The sequence below is a fragment of the Pithys albifrons genome, chromosome Z (genome assembly GCF_047495875.1).
Source record: "Pithys albifrons albifrons isolate INPA30051 chromosome Z, PitAlb_v1, whole genome shotgun sequence".
In the NCBI taxonomy this organism is placed as follows: domain Eukaryota; kingdom Metazoa; phylum Chordata; class Aves; order Passeriformes; family Thamnophilidae; genus Pithys; species Pithys albifrons.
Window position 1 is genome coordinate 43,893,994 of NC_092497.1, and position 17,748 is coordinate 43,911,741.

The 17,748-nt window shown below is 34.2% G+C and overlaps 1 protein-coding gene across 7 annotated transcripts in view; it reads left to right on the forward strand.

Annotated features, from left to right (window-relative positions):
• Nucleotides 1-17,282, forward strand: part of IFT74 (intraflagellar transport 74) — a 43,454-nt gene extending 26,172 nt beyond the window's left edge. For 6 of the 7 annotated variants that reach the window (XM_071580847.1, XM_071580846.1, XM_071580849.1 and 3 more), the window contains exons 11-20: nt 358-501; nt 1,605-1,645; nt 2,867-2,946; nt 4,541-4,594; nt 7,424-7,521; nt 8,415-8,541; nt 11,417-11,580; nt 12,140-12,265; nt 14,610-14,688; nt 16,470-17,282. In XM_071580847.1, coding sequence (XP_071436948.1) covers nt 358-501; nt 1,605-1,645; nt 2,867-2,946; nt 4,541-4,594; nt 7,424-7,521; nt 8,415-8,541; nt 11,417-11,580; nt 12,140-12,265; nt 14,610-14,688; nt 16,470-16,585 — 1,029 coding nt within the window. In that variant the 3' untranslated portion in view covers nt 16,586-17,282. The remainder of the gene's footprint in view (nt 1-357; nt 502-1,604; nt 1,646-2,866; nt 2,947-4,540; nt 4,595-7,423; nt 7,522-8,414; nt 8,542-11,416; nt 11,581-12,139; nt 12,266-14,609; nt 14,689-16,469) is intronic. The other variant, XM_071580852.1, reaches the window with a different exon arrangement.
• Nucleotides 17,283-17,748: the final 466 nt, after the last annotated feature.

The window sequence follows — 17,748 nt, forward strand, 5'->3', positions numbered from 1 at the left end:
TGAAACATACAGCCAGAAAGTATAATTTTCAAATACTACTAGTCAATTTTCAGACCTTTTGAATGTTGTATATGGTTTGCAATGCCCTAGAAATGGTGAAGTAGTACATATACTCAGAAAATTGGCCTGAAGGTGAACATATAAAGCACGAAGTAGTTGATTGGAGTATGCCATTCCAGAAAATGCAATATTGACAATATGGATTTTAAATTTTATTTTTATACTATCTCTGTGCTTTTTGTAAGAAATAAGCTGCACTTGCAATGCACAGGTAAGTGTTCCTTAACTAAAGCATAAGTTCTACAATGCTCTCTTGCCATCTGAAAATAGCTAGTAGGTGTTTGCTTTTCCCAACAGGAAATAGCCCAGTCTGGAGTAAAACAGGAAGCTATGCAGCTGTATGAAAAGCTCCATGCACTCAAGGAGCATCGAGATCAAATGATTGCAGAGGATAAGAACATGGAATCTCCACGGAAGGAAAGAGAGAGATTACTAAAACAGGCAAGAACATAAAATGTTTCTATGTAAAAGATTCTCTGAGTCAGTATTTTAGGGGTGATGATATTTGAAAGTCCCTAGGTTTGAATCTTGCCATTATTTGCACTCAAAGCAGCATAAATAAGCTGAGATTAAGAACAATTACGGAGTTGGAAGGTTGGGATATTTCAGGTTCATCCAAAAGCTGTGGACCTGTTAGAGTGAGTTCAGAAGAGGGCCATGAAGATGATCAGAGAGCTGGACCACCTCTCCTTGGAAGACAGGCTGAGAGAGATAGGGCTGTTCAGCCTGGAGAAGAGAAAGCTCTGCAGAGACCTAATTGTGGCCTAGCAGTACCTAAAGGGGGCTTATAAAAAAAGGGAGAGGGACTTTTTGCATGGCAGATAGTGATAGGACAAGGGGCAAACTGTTTTAAACTAGAAGATGAGAAATTTAGATTAAATGTTAGGAATAAATTCTTTGTTCTGAGGCTGGTGAGGCACTGCAACATGTGGATCCCCATGTCCACAAGTGTTGAAGACCAGGTCGGATGCGACACTGAGCAACCTGATCTAGTGCGTGGCATCCCTGCCCATAGTGGGGCTGAGTGTGGGATGACAGTGAGTTGGAAATAGGTGATCTTTGAAGTCTCTTCCAATCCAAATGATACTATGATTTTTTAAAAACAAAATTGGCACAGTCAACTTTTCAGCTTTGACTTGTTCCAATTCATGTGTCATGGTGGTTGGGAAAAGTGATCCAATGGAACAGTGCTGTAACATAACTCCAGATAGTATTCATGTGAGGTACTGAATAGGTATACTAATCCAGAAGCAATTTAATCAGTTTGCAATGGCCTATGCTGTGTTATATAATTATCCATCTATACTATATGTATTACTGCTCTGAATGACCAATGGTAAGTGTATCTGATTTTTAAGTGCGTACTTTTTAAACATTTGGAACACATAACACTTATATCTCTTCTTCTTGGACAATGTGACAGCAAGTGTGTGATTTCATATGCTGAATTTTTATTCCCTGTATTTTGAATTCAGAAATTCTTTTTTTCTTTTTTCATTTGTAGATTTTATTTCTTATGTTAAATTTGTTATACTTTTTTATAGGTTAAAGATGATAGTCAAAAAATAGCAAGCATGGAAAGACAGTGAGTAACCCCTATTATACTGTTGCTGTAAATTACATCTGCACCTTAAAGACAGTTGAGTTCCATAACGTATTTCTATTGAATTTTAGAACATCACCTCATTTTCAAGCCTGTACTAGTGTTAGCTTTCCACAGGGAATAGAATACATTCTTCTATTTCAGATAAACAACTTTTATAGTCATAGGAGATTTGGATCTACACAATGAGATACTTCCATCCCTTATGAGTATGGAGAATACACCTTGAGAGTATAAATTGGCAATTGTTTAAGGCTGAAGAAGACGTTCATCTATAAAAGCTACTCCTCTAGGACCTCTGTGAAGTTGAGCCTATATTATGCTGCAGTCACATTTGCAGTTTGTTTGTTAGTGTTCTTAAAACCTAAGAGTTGCAAAGCACTTACAGAAAGTTCCTTTCTAAGGAGCAAAAGGGCATTGTTTCTTTATTCTTGGGTGCTGGGCCATTTTGAAGATTTTCCAGAAAGTCAAATAAAATTTATAGTAAATAATACTATGTTTTGGGGGTAGTTAAAATAGTACAATTTTTGTGATGTTGAGTCTTTTGATTTCCCTCTGTTTGAAGAAAAATTGAGGTAGTTCATGAAATGTCCCAGAAACAATTTAAGTTCTTTAAGCATTATTCCTAACTATAATTATTGGTTAATTTTTGATGCATTGATACTTTGATTAGATAATAAGTTGCTTAAAAGATTTTTTTTGAAAGATACAATAACAAAAACTGTATTTGAGACTTTATATAGAAATGTGTTTAAGGTAATTCCTTTCACACTTCAGTTGATTATGTAGCAGACTGTTTTAATTTTACATGGCAATTTTTTAATGGATTTCAGTGAACACATAAGTACTTTTTAAAGAATACAGTTACTGTTTCAGTTTATGAATTATGTTGGACCTCTGCAACTGAATAGCAACCAGCAGAGGGACTAGTTGAGTAAGTTAGAGAATTACTGATGACTCAATAAAAAATATTTTTTAATAAAAAGGAGCAACAGTACTTATATTTAATAGCTATTGAGACTAAAGTGGCAGATTATTTACGTACACTTTTTATGCCAACAATAATCTTCTTGATATTCTTCTGGCTTTTATAAATTTAGGTTTGGTATTTTTAGTCTCAATTTCTCTCTGCATTTTTGTCTAAAGTAATGTAAGTATTTTACAACATATTTTTAACTTTGACTTTCATTATGTATTTGCCAGACTGACAGAAGTAAAAGAAAAAACAAACCATTTTAAAAAGGTCATTCAACAACTTGATATGGATGTGGAGAATCATCGAGGTAATACGACTGGAGTTATAGCAGACTGCAAAGCTGCATCTGTTTGCACGATGTATGGTCCTGTTAAACCCATTAGTTGCTTGAAACTTTTAGGCTTATGCAAATGTCCAAAACTCATCAACATTAGAAGTTTTGTGTCTAGAGATACAGACTTTTCAGACACAAAAATGAGGATTACCCACCTTTAGTGGCACACTCATCAAGTTCATATTGAAAATTACCATATAAAATAATAGTACAACTGTCTGGTTTTCTGTCCCAATTTTACTTTTAGGCCTAATTGATGAACAGATGTTTATCTTACTGCAGAACCAGCTCATATTTAAAAATGTTTTCACTAATTTTACCTTTTACATGATCTGTTATACTGTCAATGAATGTGGAATTGAGAATGTTGAGTAATAACATGTAAAGCAGACAGTATTCTTTTAATGCTAATTAAGTATTCTTTTAATCTGTCTTTGAAACTTCCTGGGTTGATCTTTGCAAGAAAAGTTTGAGAGCTGCCTAAGAATGGCCTTAGCTTATAGTTACCTCAAACAAACACATGCTGTAGTGCTTAGGCTAGATTAGGTTGAGATTTGTCCTTGAAGCACTGGAAGTTAAAGTTCTAGAGAAACTAACTTTAGTTTGAGCATAGGCTTTTTATAGCTGTGTAAGATTCCCCATAATTTAGAGATTGTTGCAATGGAAAACCTTCTTTTGATTGTAAGAAATCTTGTTCCGATAGGAATTATACAAATATGTCCCTTCAGTTCTGAAAGAGTTTGTAACACCTTCTTTCACTTCTAGAGGACTAATGAAATTGTATGAGCCCTTTTCACTTCATGCCTTTTCTTAGATGATCAGCATAAAATCCATCTCTAAATGTCTGCAAGCTGAACAAATATTTCAAAATTTGCCTCCAAACGTTTGATTCATCTCTTTCTCACCTTTTACATTACAATATTTCATATATCTACAGATATTTCATTATTTTTGTGCAAATTACTTATTAAGACTGGTTTTTAGCTTTAGTATTTTGAGGTAATATCATTCCCAACTTTATTGTTATTTAATTTTTTCTTTGCCTTGCAACCCTTTTTTATTTTAACTTTGGAGAAATGCAGAAGGTAAGAGGTGAGTTGGTTCTCGCATTTTAAAGTTCAGTTTACACACACTATCATTCATTGCTGGACTGTATGTGTGTGAAAGTGCTGTTGAAATGGGTCATATATTAAAGAGAGTTGCAGAAAGTTTTAACTAATCATGATGCCCAAATACCCAGAAGCATTTGTTCTCTATTATTGAAATAGAGACTTCAGAAAAACCCTATGATTTTCCTTGGTTCAAAACAAGTATTTATCTCACTCCTTTTTATCAGAAATTGTAACCTCAAAAAGGTTCTAAAAATTGCATTGAGGCTGATTTATTTAATTATCTCTTTTTTAAGGTAAAAGTGCAAATGACATAGTCAGTTGAAGTGACTACATTCAGTGAGTCCTGTACTTTCTAGGCAGGCAGAAATTTTATATTTAAAACTGACATTTTGTTTATATAAAGGAATTCAGGACTGAGACAATGTAAAGTTAAATCAATGTTACATCTCTTCCAGGAGAAGAAAATTCGAAATATAAGGAACTGAAGAAGAAGGAAGAAAGCATAGACAGTAAGTTGTCTAATACAATTTAATTAGATGTAATTCCAGTAAAATACAGGTTTTCTTGTATTGTCAACACACAGTTAATTTAGAGCTCCGAGGAACTGTTGCATCAAGTCTCTGCGATCTGCCCCAGAACACGACAATTGTTACCTTAGGACTTACAGTCACAGATTTTTGGAGCATCTTTCAAGGCTTTTCACCAGTCATTAAAGGTCTTAAGAGCACAGCTTTATATTATGAAAGCAAGGCTGAAATCAGTTGATTAAACAATTAAATGCAGAACTAGAAAATGGACAAGTATAGACATCAAGTAATTCTTTAAAACTAAGGCTGCTCGTATCTATTTATTCAAGGCGAATGATACTAAAATTTTGTTACATATTCAAAGATTCTAATGTTGTAGAGACCTTGGTAGCAACTAACACAAGATGAAAACAACTAGTTTAAAATATACCTTATTGCTAGTGTACTATAATAGACAGCTTACAAAAAAAGTTGGTCTGCTACTCAGCAAAAGAGGAAAATGATGAATAAATATGCCATGAAGACCAAAAGGGCATAATACCTTTTTTAAAGTATTCTCTAAAATTGTTCTGTATAACTTGTGGTTAGCATGATACTGAAAGAAAGGTCTCAGCTGACAATAAGGGAAGATATAGAAGACCGTATTTAGAGAGTTTCTGTGTTTTAAATTATCAGATTTCCTGAGAAGCAAAAATGCAAAAGCTCACTTGATCTGGATTTTCAGTATGAATACACACTGTGAAAGTGGAGCCTTGCAAGATTTCTGACTTTTTGGATTTTGGCTCAGTTTCTACCCTTCATCCAAGGATATTGATGCAGTTTGAGGCCTGTTTGAGATCTGAGGGAACATACAGGAATCTTAAAGATGCGAAAAGAACAAATGTGGTCCCCTGTGTAGGGGAAGAAGAGATAGGGAAATATAGGCCAGTCAGCATAGTATCAATTTCCAGAAAGAATGTGGAAAAACTAACCAAGTAAGTGTTACAGAAACAGGAATATGAATAATGCTAGTGTAGATAAGTCAAGTACAAAGATCTGTTTTCTTTTTTAACAGGAAAATACTGTAGAATAAAGAGGTAGAGCAGATGAGGTGTACTTTAACTTCAGTACATCTGCTGTTTCATGATGTTCTTAGAAGCAAGCTAGGCAAATATTGTCATTCACCTATACCCTGCATTCCATTAAAAAATTATTAATTATGGATTCAATGCCAGAATGAAAGGATGTATTGAGTAGAATTTTGCAGTGTGTTGGATATTTAGGTTAGTCAATACTTACATCAATCAGTTGGATGACAGAAGAGAAAGTTTCACAGAACAGTTCACAGAAAATACTCCATCAGAAAAGCTGAAATCACGTTGAAGGACAGGGTTATAATTTCATATACTTTTGGCATATTAGAAATTAATTTTAAAATGTTCAAAAGGAATTAAGTGTAAATTTCGACACTTGGGCAGAGTAATCAACAGCAAAAATGCAGAACAGGGAGCAGTTCATTGGGCTCAGTTCTGTGGTATGTCTCAGAGTCAGGGTGAAGACAGAGTGAACATGACTCAGCAGTATCATGCTGACATGGAAGAGAAAATACAACACCAGTAGGTATCCATAGAAGTGTAATTTGTCAGACAGATGAAGTAATCTCTTTCCCTGTGCATTGAATAATGCAGATGGAGTCTGCACAAAGTGCTGCACAAAGAAAGGGGTGCTAGTCCTAAAGAGAAATTGATGGACAATGCAGAAAGCATGACCTGCAAGGAAATACGAAAGAACAAGTCTTCTATTTTAGAAGATTTATGAAAGTTGTCAAATGTCTAAAAAGGCTGTTTCAAATAACAAGTGAATATCTCTGGATATATGTGGAGAGGAGAAAAGGAGTAACTCATCAATAGTTGCAAATAGATTTCAGTCTGAATTTTAGGGAAAACATTCTAACATTAACATTTACCAAGCATTGAAATAGGCTGTCCAGGAGAATTGCTGAGTATCTATCAGGAGCTGTGTGTGAGAAGAGTATAGGCAAACATCTAAATTGCTGACATACAGTTGGTTTTGACCTGGAGCAACTGAATTAATCAGCTCAGCTCTTGCAGCTCATCCATTCAGTTGTTTGTGAAACACCTAGTGCTCAAATTAAACAAGGTCATTCAGACAACTGTGATGAAAGGGAGAGTTGCTTGTAGAAAAACAATAAGATGAGACGTAAATATGGCTTAATGATACTAACTCAAAGGTTTGAAAGAAAGCACCTAAAAAGTCCAGAAAGGAGAAAAACAGACATCAAATCATTCATGTACTATTCTAAGGGGCTCAGTTTTATAGAATTACATATATAACTGTGGATGTTGCATACATTAGTTGTATTGTTTCATATTTATAAATGTGTGAAAATGTGTTTCTGTCATTGTCTAGTCCTTCTTGCTCAAACAAGGACATGTTCCCTTTTCCATCCACACAGAAACTTTTAGGTTTGCTGAGCGCTCCTGTGTGTATTTCAGCCATGTTTCAGTAGGAGTGCTGGGACAAGCCTTTAGAAAGGTGTTAAAAATAATGAGAAAGAAACTCCTTTCCTATCAGGTAACAACCCTCACCTAAACAGTAAACAGGAAAGTGGTGACCTCATGCCCAATATTTGTCTTCTTCATTCCAGCTGATAAGTTGACAAGTTTCAAGGTCTCTACCACATGGCTCTGAAATAAACAATTAAACTTTAATTGTACGGTTTATCAACATAGTACAAAGTTTTGACTGGAAACAACAGGCATGTGGGGTACCCTTGCTAGTAAGAGCCTTCTTTTTTGTGTTGATCTCTAGATTTTCTTGAGACTTTTGAAGAGGTGAAGAATCAGGAATTTGAAAGAAAGACCCAAATAGAAGCCAACATTGTTGCACTTCTGGAGCACTCAAGCAGGGTAAGCGTTTCCCTCTTCCTGTGGCGAGATAGGAATTTAGAAGCACAGAAAGGTGAGTGGCTGGATGAAAAGGTGTGGTGGACTTTGTATATTTAAATTTATCTACATAGTAATCTTTTAAGAGGATTAAATATTAAACCATGTACAGTTGGAGTTAAAAAAAAGGTTTGGTATAATTTCTCTTTATTTCTGGGAAAGAGTTGTCACCACTGCTATAAAGAACATTATTCCATTAATGATACACTTTTCCAAATACTTGCAAATAAAACTACTGCAGTATGTTGTTTACCCAAAGTTTGCTAATCTGAGTTTATGGGCATCCTGTCATACTGTGACGTAACAAAAATATTACAGTTGTCCCTCTGATCTACTAAAATCATGTCTGGAATACCTCCCTATGGAATATTTAATGTAAATAATATAAATGAATAGTGTAACACTTTAGATATTGTTCAAATTTGCAGTCTGACGGGTTTTTTTCAGATTGAAGTTTCCTTCTAATATTTTTGGTTTCCTGATTTTTTTATGTTACAGAAAACTTTCAGCTGAGTAGTATTTTGATTCTATGATTACTTTGTCTTTAAATCAATGTGATAGACCATATATTTTAGGCACTGTCACTTTAGAACAGATCTGTAAGGCAGCACAGTTTATATTTGCTGCATTTTATTTCGGCTGTGCTGACCTGTCAGTACATCTTTTGTCAAAAGTTGGCAGAATGAAAGTCATTCCCATTTAAATCATCTCAGAATATTTCCAATATTTTAAGTCTTCACAGTAGAAAAGCTAAATAACAGACAATGTCATAGGGCAAGTGGTTTTTAATTGTCCAGTTACCACCTGTTTTTTCAAAAATACAGCATGTTCTCATTATTGTTATTGGTAACACGCAGAATCTGAATCATATGAAACACATTACATCTGTTACCAATCAAGAGCTGAAGATTATGCAGGAAGACCTCACTTTCAAATCAAATGAAATGCAGAAATCACAGAGTACTGCTAAGAATCTGGTTACAGGTGAGATCAGCCATGAATTTGTAAATTCATTTCTTAAAAGCATTAAGATTACCCACATTGTTACACTAATAACAAGTAAAAGATCTCAAAATATTGGCTAACAAGTGATATCTAAATATCACAATACAATGGTAACTGACAAATTGAAACTCTTATGAGTAATCAGTTATTTATATTCCTCAGGAGTATTTCATTTACCATTATCACTAAACAATCATTTTTCTTTCACAGATACAAGATGAACAAATGTATTTTAATACAGGGGTGCAAGGTTTTTGGAGCTAGAGGTTTGATTTTTACTAATACCTCAAAATAAATATCTTCCATAATTTTTAAATAGTGTTTAATAATTTGAAGTGGTCTTCCACTATGCATTATTTGTAAATGTAGTTCTTAGTATCACTTACTTATGGTTTGTGCTTTTACAAAAGCATATGTAGTATGGGAGAATAACTGACAACAGTGAACAGCTCTCAAATATTGAGGCTTTGATTCTACAAATTGAATATTCATTTCAATTTCATTTTCTAAATACTCCAATACTGAAAATTAAATGTAAGCATCTGCAGGATCCTGTCTGTAATTTCAAAAAGCAGACAGTATTTTTCTTTCATTCCCGTAACAAGTATCTTTTTAGTTCTTTATTTGCACTGTTTATAGTAGAATTGTTCTCACAATTCTAGTCTTTGCCAATATCATTATTGGTTCAGCAAACTTTTCCATGTTTGTTTGAAAGGAAGGGGCAGGAATTAAGAACCATAAATCATTTTGTTAGAAGGCTATTACGTGCTGTACTTTGTAGTAATTTTCAAAATAGGAGCCCATATTGTCACTTCAGAGTAGTGACAAGCGAATATGAAGTCGTTATGCACAAAATGTTACAGAATTTGATTGTTCTGTTGTGTGTTTGAACATTTAGTGTTCACTTGTGTACAAATACTCATTTTGCATTTCTAGTGTAGTTTAAAATTCTGGGCCATACATTACAATTTCAAATGTAACTTTTTGTTCTTTCATGTAAGCATCAATTCTGACTGCTTTACAATACAAAGATGTTTCAGAAGCACCCAGTGCTATAGAGGCGTTATTGAAAAACATATTTCTTTCTCCAAAAGGGGAGAGAAGGAAGGTAAAGTACATAATTTTCAGCAGATGATTTAAATGATTCTTAAGTAAATGTCTGACTGCAAGAAGTCACAGATACTGTAGTAAACAACTTCATATTCTTTCAGAAATACAGTGAATTTTTAGTTTGCACAGTTGAAGTTCTTCCTAACCCTTAAATTATAGCACAGTAATCTTCATAATTCTTTTGTTGTGATTAAAATCTGGATTTCCATATTTTCTTGCTGTAAAAAAATATAAAAAGTCCACCAGCAGAACCCTTAAAAAAATAAAAAAGAGAAGGAAACTATGAAGAGTAAACAAAAGCGCTGATGGCATAATTTCCCAAAAACATTTCCCTGGGTCACTGTAGTTTGTTCTCAGAATTTGCTGCTGTATACACACTGCATGCTAGAGCTGCAACTTCATGGCGTATCAGAAGGAACTGGGCTGCATCCTCTTCCTGTCTCTTCCCCTAGAGGAGTTCTGAGGTTTTTTCAGATTTGAGGTTTTTTTCATTGAAGCTGCTGCTGGTTAAGGATAAAACTCACCACTTGCAGTTTCTTCCCTTTTCTCCAGAAAGTGTGAATGGGTAGGAATACCCATTGCTGTCTCATCATACTTTCTGCCAGTATAGAGATAGAACAGCCTAAGAATTCTTTCTGCCTTTTTGGAATTTGTGTTGTTAATGTTCCTTACAGGTAAAATAAATTCCAACTGGTCAACTATGTATTATTTTGAAACAAAATATAGATATTAAACTAATATATAAAAAATGAAAGTGCTGTGATTAGGCCTAAATAAATCCTTAAGAACATCTATATTTATTTTCTGCTATTTCTCTCCAATCTGAATTTCTTTTATAATTCTATTTTTTTATTGTTTCTGATCTCATTTACTGAGGATCCTAAGCATTTGTCTGTCTTTAAACCACAGTGCTGCAGAGAAGTAAAGCAGTTCAGTATTCAGTTGTTGTTTGCAATCTGTCATTGACCAATACTGGGAACTCTGTAGTGAAACTATTGGCAATTAGAAAATTTTGTAGACACAGAGAAAGTGTTTACTTAAGCACTTTCCAGTAGAAGGCAGACACTGAATTGCAAACATTCAATGCAGTCCAGGCATTTTACTTTTAACCCTTCTTTTTACTGGCACAGAAATTTTTCATATTTATATAAATGGACTTAGCACCTTTAGGACCCTTTCAATTTTACTTCAGCATTCCTCAGGATAATTACAAATGGTATTGAAAAATTTTGGCTTGTCTTTTTTTTAATTTTGAGATTCCTAAAGAAATCATCAGAACAGTCTGTAATAAGCCAAAAATGTCGATTAAAGCAAATATAAAAAATAAGCATATGGCATAAACACACAAGCAGAGAGATGACTACCAAAATCTTGCTATGAGAAGTTTTGTTCAGGTGAAATTTTTTAAAATTGTCTGTGCTATTGCAGTCAACTTTTGTAAGTTCTCACCACTGCTTTAAGACTTGAAATTATCCGATGCTATAACGGTAAGAACACTATGATTCAAAATTCACCACATTTTCATTACTCTTCACTTAGGGAGTATAATACAGTAGTTGTACTAGTCTAACTTGTGGAGTGGTTATGAAGATCAAATTATTTTCTTTCCTTGACATAAATAGTCCCATGAATATCAAAACCAGAAAGATACAAAGAAACTGTTCATATAAACCTTTATATACTAGGCCATGTATTATGAAACAAAAAGTACTGTTAATTAGATATTGTGTATCTGGTGATCTAGAGAGTCAAAAACTGCAAATGGACTTACAGAAGATGGAACTGTTGGAGGGCAAGATGGTTGGTGAACTGACTTCTCTTAAAGAAAAAATTGAACAGGCAAAAGCGGAATTGGAGGTCTACAGTAATTTGCCAGCTCTGAAAGCATCAGGAGAAGAGAAGGAAAAGGTAACGAAAGGAATGAAACAGAATACTTGTGCTTTTGAGCAACTACTAGGGGATAATCCTGTTCTGAGATTGAGAGGCCTCCCTGATAGCTGAGAGCTGAGCTTGCACACCAGTGCAAGTGAATCCAAATGCTTCTCTGCTTTTATGTGTGACTTACTAAATGGGTATATGTAGCCAGCTATCAGCTGGATGCCTTTTGATGCCTTTCTTCTGTAAAATCTCCCTATTTTATTTTAGTGATTCAGCTAAACTCTTCTGATGACCTTTATGACAACCCATAACTTTGAATTTAGCAACCTAACAGAGAACACAAACAGAAGAGAATTTCTTACAAATTTTTTACATCATCATTCCCACTTGTGCGTGTACAATATGGTCTAACCCCATGACCTGGTGATAATTATTGAGGATCACTTTTAGGACAGAGCATGCATTGCTAGAGAAAAGCCTATAAATTCTTTATGCACATAGTTTTGTTTTGAAAGAAAAAAAATAGCACTTCAAAAGGTGAATTGAAGTAATCCATTAATCAGTTTGTGTTGTGTTTTTTTCTAAAAAGAGACTCCAGGATGATAAAGAAAAATTAACAAAGCGCAGCCATTCTTTCAAGAATGTAATGGAACACTTGAATACAAAGTATGAGATGCTAAAGCGAGAGCTGCAAGAAAATGAAACACATTCTCAGGTACAGCTCAGATTACATATTATCCCAGTAGTTGTTTCTTTCTCAGTTTTGGTTTTCTTATACACATGAAGCATTGTATGGATGCAATCTGTTTATTCCTTCTCAGGGCATTTTCTAAGTCATGTTTTTAAATGTGTAGTCATATTTTCAGTTTTCCAAAAAAACATAACATTGTGCCAATAAATTGCTTGTAAGCTTTGGATTACTAGGCAGAGCTCTTTCTGAGCTTAAAAATTATGTGACTCCTTTGTTTAAGTGTTTATATTAATTTTTCTCAGAATTCTCCACCTTCTGCTCTTTCTTTGCTTGTGTAGTTTTGAGGAGCAACTTAGAAGAAAGTACAGGGAAATAAAAAAATCACTACTAGTTAGCTAAGACCCCTTTTGCTTTTAAAATTGTGGTTTTCTCTTGCAACCTGTGCTATTAATTCCATTCCCTTTTGCTTATTGTTCTACTCCTTGCATACCACCAAAGTTTCAGGCTTTGTTTAGTCTTCTTTAAACATAAGGAACTTTAGTATACGTGTATAGTCACATTTAAAAAGGGAATCAGGAAAGATGTTGTTTATGATCTCTTGAGCAGTTTTGATTCTTCCATTATAAACACCCATATATTGCTGTCATTTTGGCAATAGAGCTTTACTGGCATATAGATTTGAATGCACAGAAGAAAATAAGGTGGAAATGGAAATTGATTATTTTCTTTGCATTTCACTGGTTTTTATTGCTTGAGGTTGTTGATATACTTTTCCTTTAGAACTGGTTTTTTTCTTCTAATTCAGTTAAAAGGTGAAGGTCATATTTATACATGTTTAAGTTGACTTTCTTCTGGAGTGAACTTCACAGAGCAGATGAGAAGGTGTAGCTCTGACTGAGGTACATCCATACATTTGTAGCATAGGAATATTATAATCACTCTAAGATGGGGATATAAATCCACAAAGCTACATGTCAAATTCTGCAAGACTTCAGATACTGTATATTTTTATGCCAAGATCAGATTTGTATTCCTAGAGTTTAGGTAAATCAGAAATGGATAGTCAGTTAAGAAACTTCCATAATGAAGCTTAAAATTTTATATAAAATATAGTTGTACGGCATTTCTTCGGTTCATTAAACTGTAGCAATTCTATTTCAATGTCTGTAAAAAGGCTTTGTTTCTTTTTACATCATGAGTGTAAATACCATGAGAGTGAATTAAGGTACATCTTATAACAGCTGATTGGTTGACATGCATCAAGCATTTTCAAGTACAAATAGTGTTCATGTATTTTGAGGGCTTGAGCAATTTTGCAAGCAGTCAACTGGCCTCCAAGGAGTTTTTATAAAAATATGTGCAATGTTTCCTTTTATATATATCAGACAGTAAGTATTTCAAATCCAGGCTCCTTTACTGGCAACATCTGCAAAGGGAGCAATAAAAATTTTAACTGGTCATAAATATCTGATCTTGGAAATAAATGATTGCCATGTTTGCTGTGAATCAGTACACTAGGTTACTGATTCTTCACTGTTAAGATTTGAGTCATATAGCACCTCTTCATATCTTCTAGCTTAAGAATAAGCTTTTCAGTAAAATATCGCTGTGTTTTCCTAATTTATTACCTTAATTTTCATTAAAAGTTTAGTCTCAGAATGATTTTCATGTTTTGCATTTAAAAATAACAACTTCATATCTTGAAATGCAGAACCTTGAACAGTAGCATCAGAAAAACAAATATGAAGTTGTATTGTAAGGAAGCAGCCATCAATATAATGTCCACATTAGTTTCCTGTTGATGTTGAAAGTATTGAAGAAGTGCCAATACTTAACCCACACTCCTACAATCTTCTTGCTGCAGCTCTGTTCTTATCACAGCTTCTGGCATCAGACAGGAAACTTAACTATGGAAGTAAGGAAGTTTCTTCTGCGTAGCTCAAAGTCCAAGACAGTGTCAGGAAATATTGTATCTTTGGTGATATTAGATCTTGCTGATTCTAAGAAGAGATCATTTAATGATAAGAAGCATAATGAAAATTAGTATCTCCCTGCAGTGTTCTCCTTTTTACTTTGACTTGCCTACATACTTCCATATATGACAAGTCTTGAATTCTCATCTGATTTTTTTGTCTGTCACTGCAGTTGCATGCAGTGCTTTTGGACAGATGGATTATGAAGTGCTAAATTATATGCGGGTTTGTTGTTGGCAGCTTTAAAAACATTTTGCCATTGTTTCTCATTTCTGTGGTTTTTTGTGAAATAACTTTGATCTTATCAGCTGATTAAGTACAAGGTACTAATATAACATTTTTGGGAGATTATTTGTATGAAGTATGTGTATAGTAATTACCATTTTCATTTTTAGCTCTTTTTGTGTTTTCAGCTTACAAATTTGGAGAGGAAGTGGCAGTACCATGAGCAAAATAACTTTATGATGAAGGAATGTATCCTTTTCTTTAAGATAGAGTCAAATTCATTCACTGTATTAATTGAGGAAGAAGTCTGTTTCCTCCAGCAGAATAAGATAGGACGGAATGGGGAGCAAGAGACGGGAGGAAGGGAACGGCAATCCTTTGCAAAAGTCTGGTTAGCTAATAAATATACGTAGCACAACTTGCATGTGTTGTCTGAAATAATTTTATAGGATCCTAAAGCACAAGCTTTGCCTTGCAGTCTCGAGTTAATCCTTCTGGTTCAGTTTTGCCATTAGGTTTCCTGCACAGTTCATCTTATCTGTCCAGTCTTATATGAAATTAATCCACAAGGGTATCACTGTTTGAAAACCTGTAGAGTATGGTGACCTAGCATGACTTAGCATGGTATTTTGCAATTCAAACCTCTGAAAATACCAATAATTAAAAAGTAAACAATAAATGGTATAGGTTTAATGTTTTTCTGACCAAATGAAAGAGCAATTGCATAGTAGAGGTAAAAAACAGATAAATGTGTTAAGATATGACAAGGACATGCTTGAGCTGCAAAAATGGACTGGACTGGGGAAACTGTTTTGTAGCTTTCTCATTGTGTGATTCAAATCATATAAGACCTTACAAAACGTCAGCAAAAGCATTATTTGCTTATTTGCAAATGACTTTCATAAGATAGTTTTTGAAATTAGCAAAAGCACTAAAGTTTATTTCAATCAGATTTGATGGTATTTCTCATCTTGTGTTATTTTATTCTCCATAGTTATGGTAGAGATCTGAGTAGGACTAAGCTGCACTTTTATATTCTAGGGACAGTGAATTCACTACAATAAATTTACTTCTTTAAAATTATTTAGGTAACAAAAAATCTGAAATCTCTAAGATACACAAAATCACTGTTATGTGAGTACAATGCAAATTTATTTGGTAAAGATAACATCAAAACTAGACTGCACCATCCAGTGTAGTGTCTTGGACAATGGACATTGTTATGTATCTCAGAATATATTTCAGGCAATTATGTGATAGCCTAAACATCAGAGAAATAATGATGATAATGACAATAATAACATATAATAGCATAAGTATATAATAACTTGTAATAATAGTTCTATCTTTTTCATATACCAAATAACCCATTTCTTATATCTGTTGAGTACTCTAAATCTTAGAAAAAATATCTGAAAAAAGTGTTGGACAGTGTAATCTCACTGGAGCTACCTCCCCTATGAAGGAGTCTCTACAGGAATGTTTCATTAAGGCAATACTCTTAAATACTATTTTTTTCCTCAGAAAAAAACTCTAAAACAAACCAAGAGAAAAAGTTCATCAGGATAGTAAAGCATCTTGTAAGTTGCTGTGCAGTATTACCTGTCCAAGTGCGGACCCCTGTTCACAGAATGTCTGCCTGGGCTACTGGAAAGAGAGGGGCTGCCGTCCTAGACTGGGACATTTTTAGCCAGAGGTCTGAAGTGCCAGACTGTTTGGCTGTAATTAGGTGAGTGCTTTGAAACAGGTTTGCTTGCAATATAACAATGGGCAGAGTCTTTCACAAGGGACCTATTGCCTATATGTTCAAAAACAAGTGAATCAGGCATGTAACCTCTTTTTTTCCTACCGTGCTTGGCATGAAATGGCAGCTAGCCCTAGTAAATTAGTGTAAATCTTTATTCCCAATTTGAGTTTTCTATTACTTGCAACACTTGACAGTTTTCACAGAAGGAAATGTAGTTCCCTTGTGATCTCTAATTATGCTCATATTTATACTGGCAGTTTGTTTCCTTAATTCTTTTAATCAGTCATAGCAACAAAAAGTCAGGAGAGTGACTACCAGCCAGTAATGAAGAACGTGAGAATGCTGGTCAGAGAATATAACAAAGCTCTCATAGAAGTTTTACAGAACACCAAGAACTGAACACAGGCATTTCCTTCCTGCCCCAATGGATCAACAATGAGAGATGTGCACAGCCGGCATGGAAAGCTGGACTACTGAGCTGATTCACTCACCACTATGGTGACAGATACTCTTAAAAGTATTTTTACAGGTTTTTAGAAGCTAAAGGTTTTAATAGTGTCCTTCCTTTTGCACTATTTCAAATTTTTAGAAATAAACTTCCGAATTTTAGAAACTTGAATAAACAAAAAGGAAATACTGCTCAATGAGTTACTGAAGCGCATTGCTAAATTGCATCTGAAATGTGAAATTTCAGTCTGTTTTATACATTAAATTTCTAATTATCTTGTAGTCCTACCCCTGCCAAACTGGAGTTTTCCTTGAATAACACTGACTGACAAGCTCTCATGTGCACTCTTAAATTAAGTGTATAAGATAAATGGTGATATCAGCATACCATCCACTAAGGAAGGAAAACATCTGAGGATGAGACAAGCATCTTTTAAAATCAGAACTTCATCACAGTGTAAAATCTTACATGAAACAAATGGCAAAAAGATTTCATTTCCTAATGGAGAACTTCCTTATTTTTTAAAATGTAATTATAAAGAGAGAACTGTGATAAAAAGTAGGGAAATGTAGCTAATACAGATTTTGTGGAGCATTTTAGTACTGTGGTATTCACCAGTAAAGTAAATAAAAGGGAAAATTACTTGTATTTTCTGCAATTTTTTTTCCTCTTGTTTCAAGCAGTGACAAATGCAACCTCTGACAGAAATACACAGAGTTTCAATGTAGAACAAAAACAGGACTGATAAAGAAAATAACAATGTGCTTTATACTACAGAAATTTCAGAAAATGTTTGCATAAAACAAAATTTTCCATTTATATATTTCCCTCACATGTAACGTATTTGTAAGCTACCTATTGATAATTTCCTTTACCTGATATGTTGTAAGCTAGTCCTGGTTAAAGAGAAAAAAGCACAGCTGACTACAGATAGGAATCTTAGCTAGACAGTAATCTAGCCTTTTACAAAAAAAAAAAAAAAAGGAAAGTACTAAAAAGCAGTGGGAGCTGGATTTATCATTGTTCTGCTCTCTCAGAAGTTTTCTGAAAAAGAGGTAGACTGTTTGCTTGACTTCGTAAAACTGGAGCTGAGAAATAATTAGATGTGCTGCAC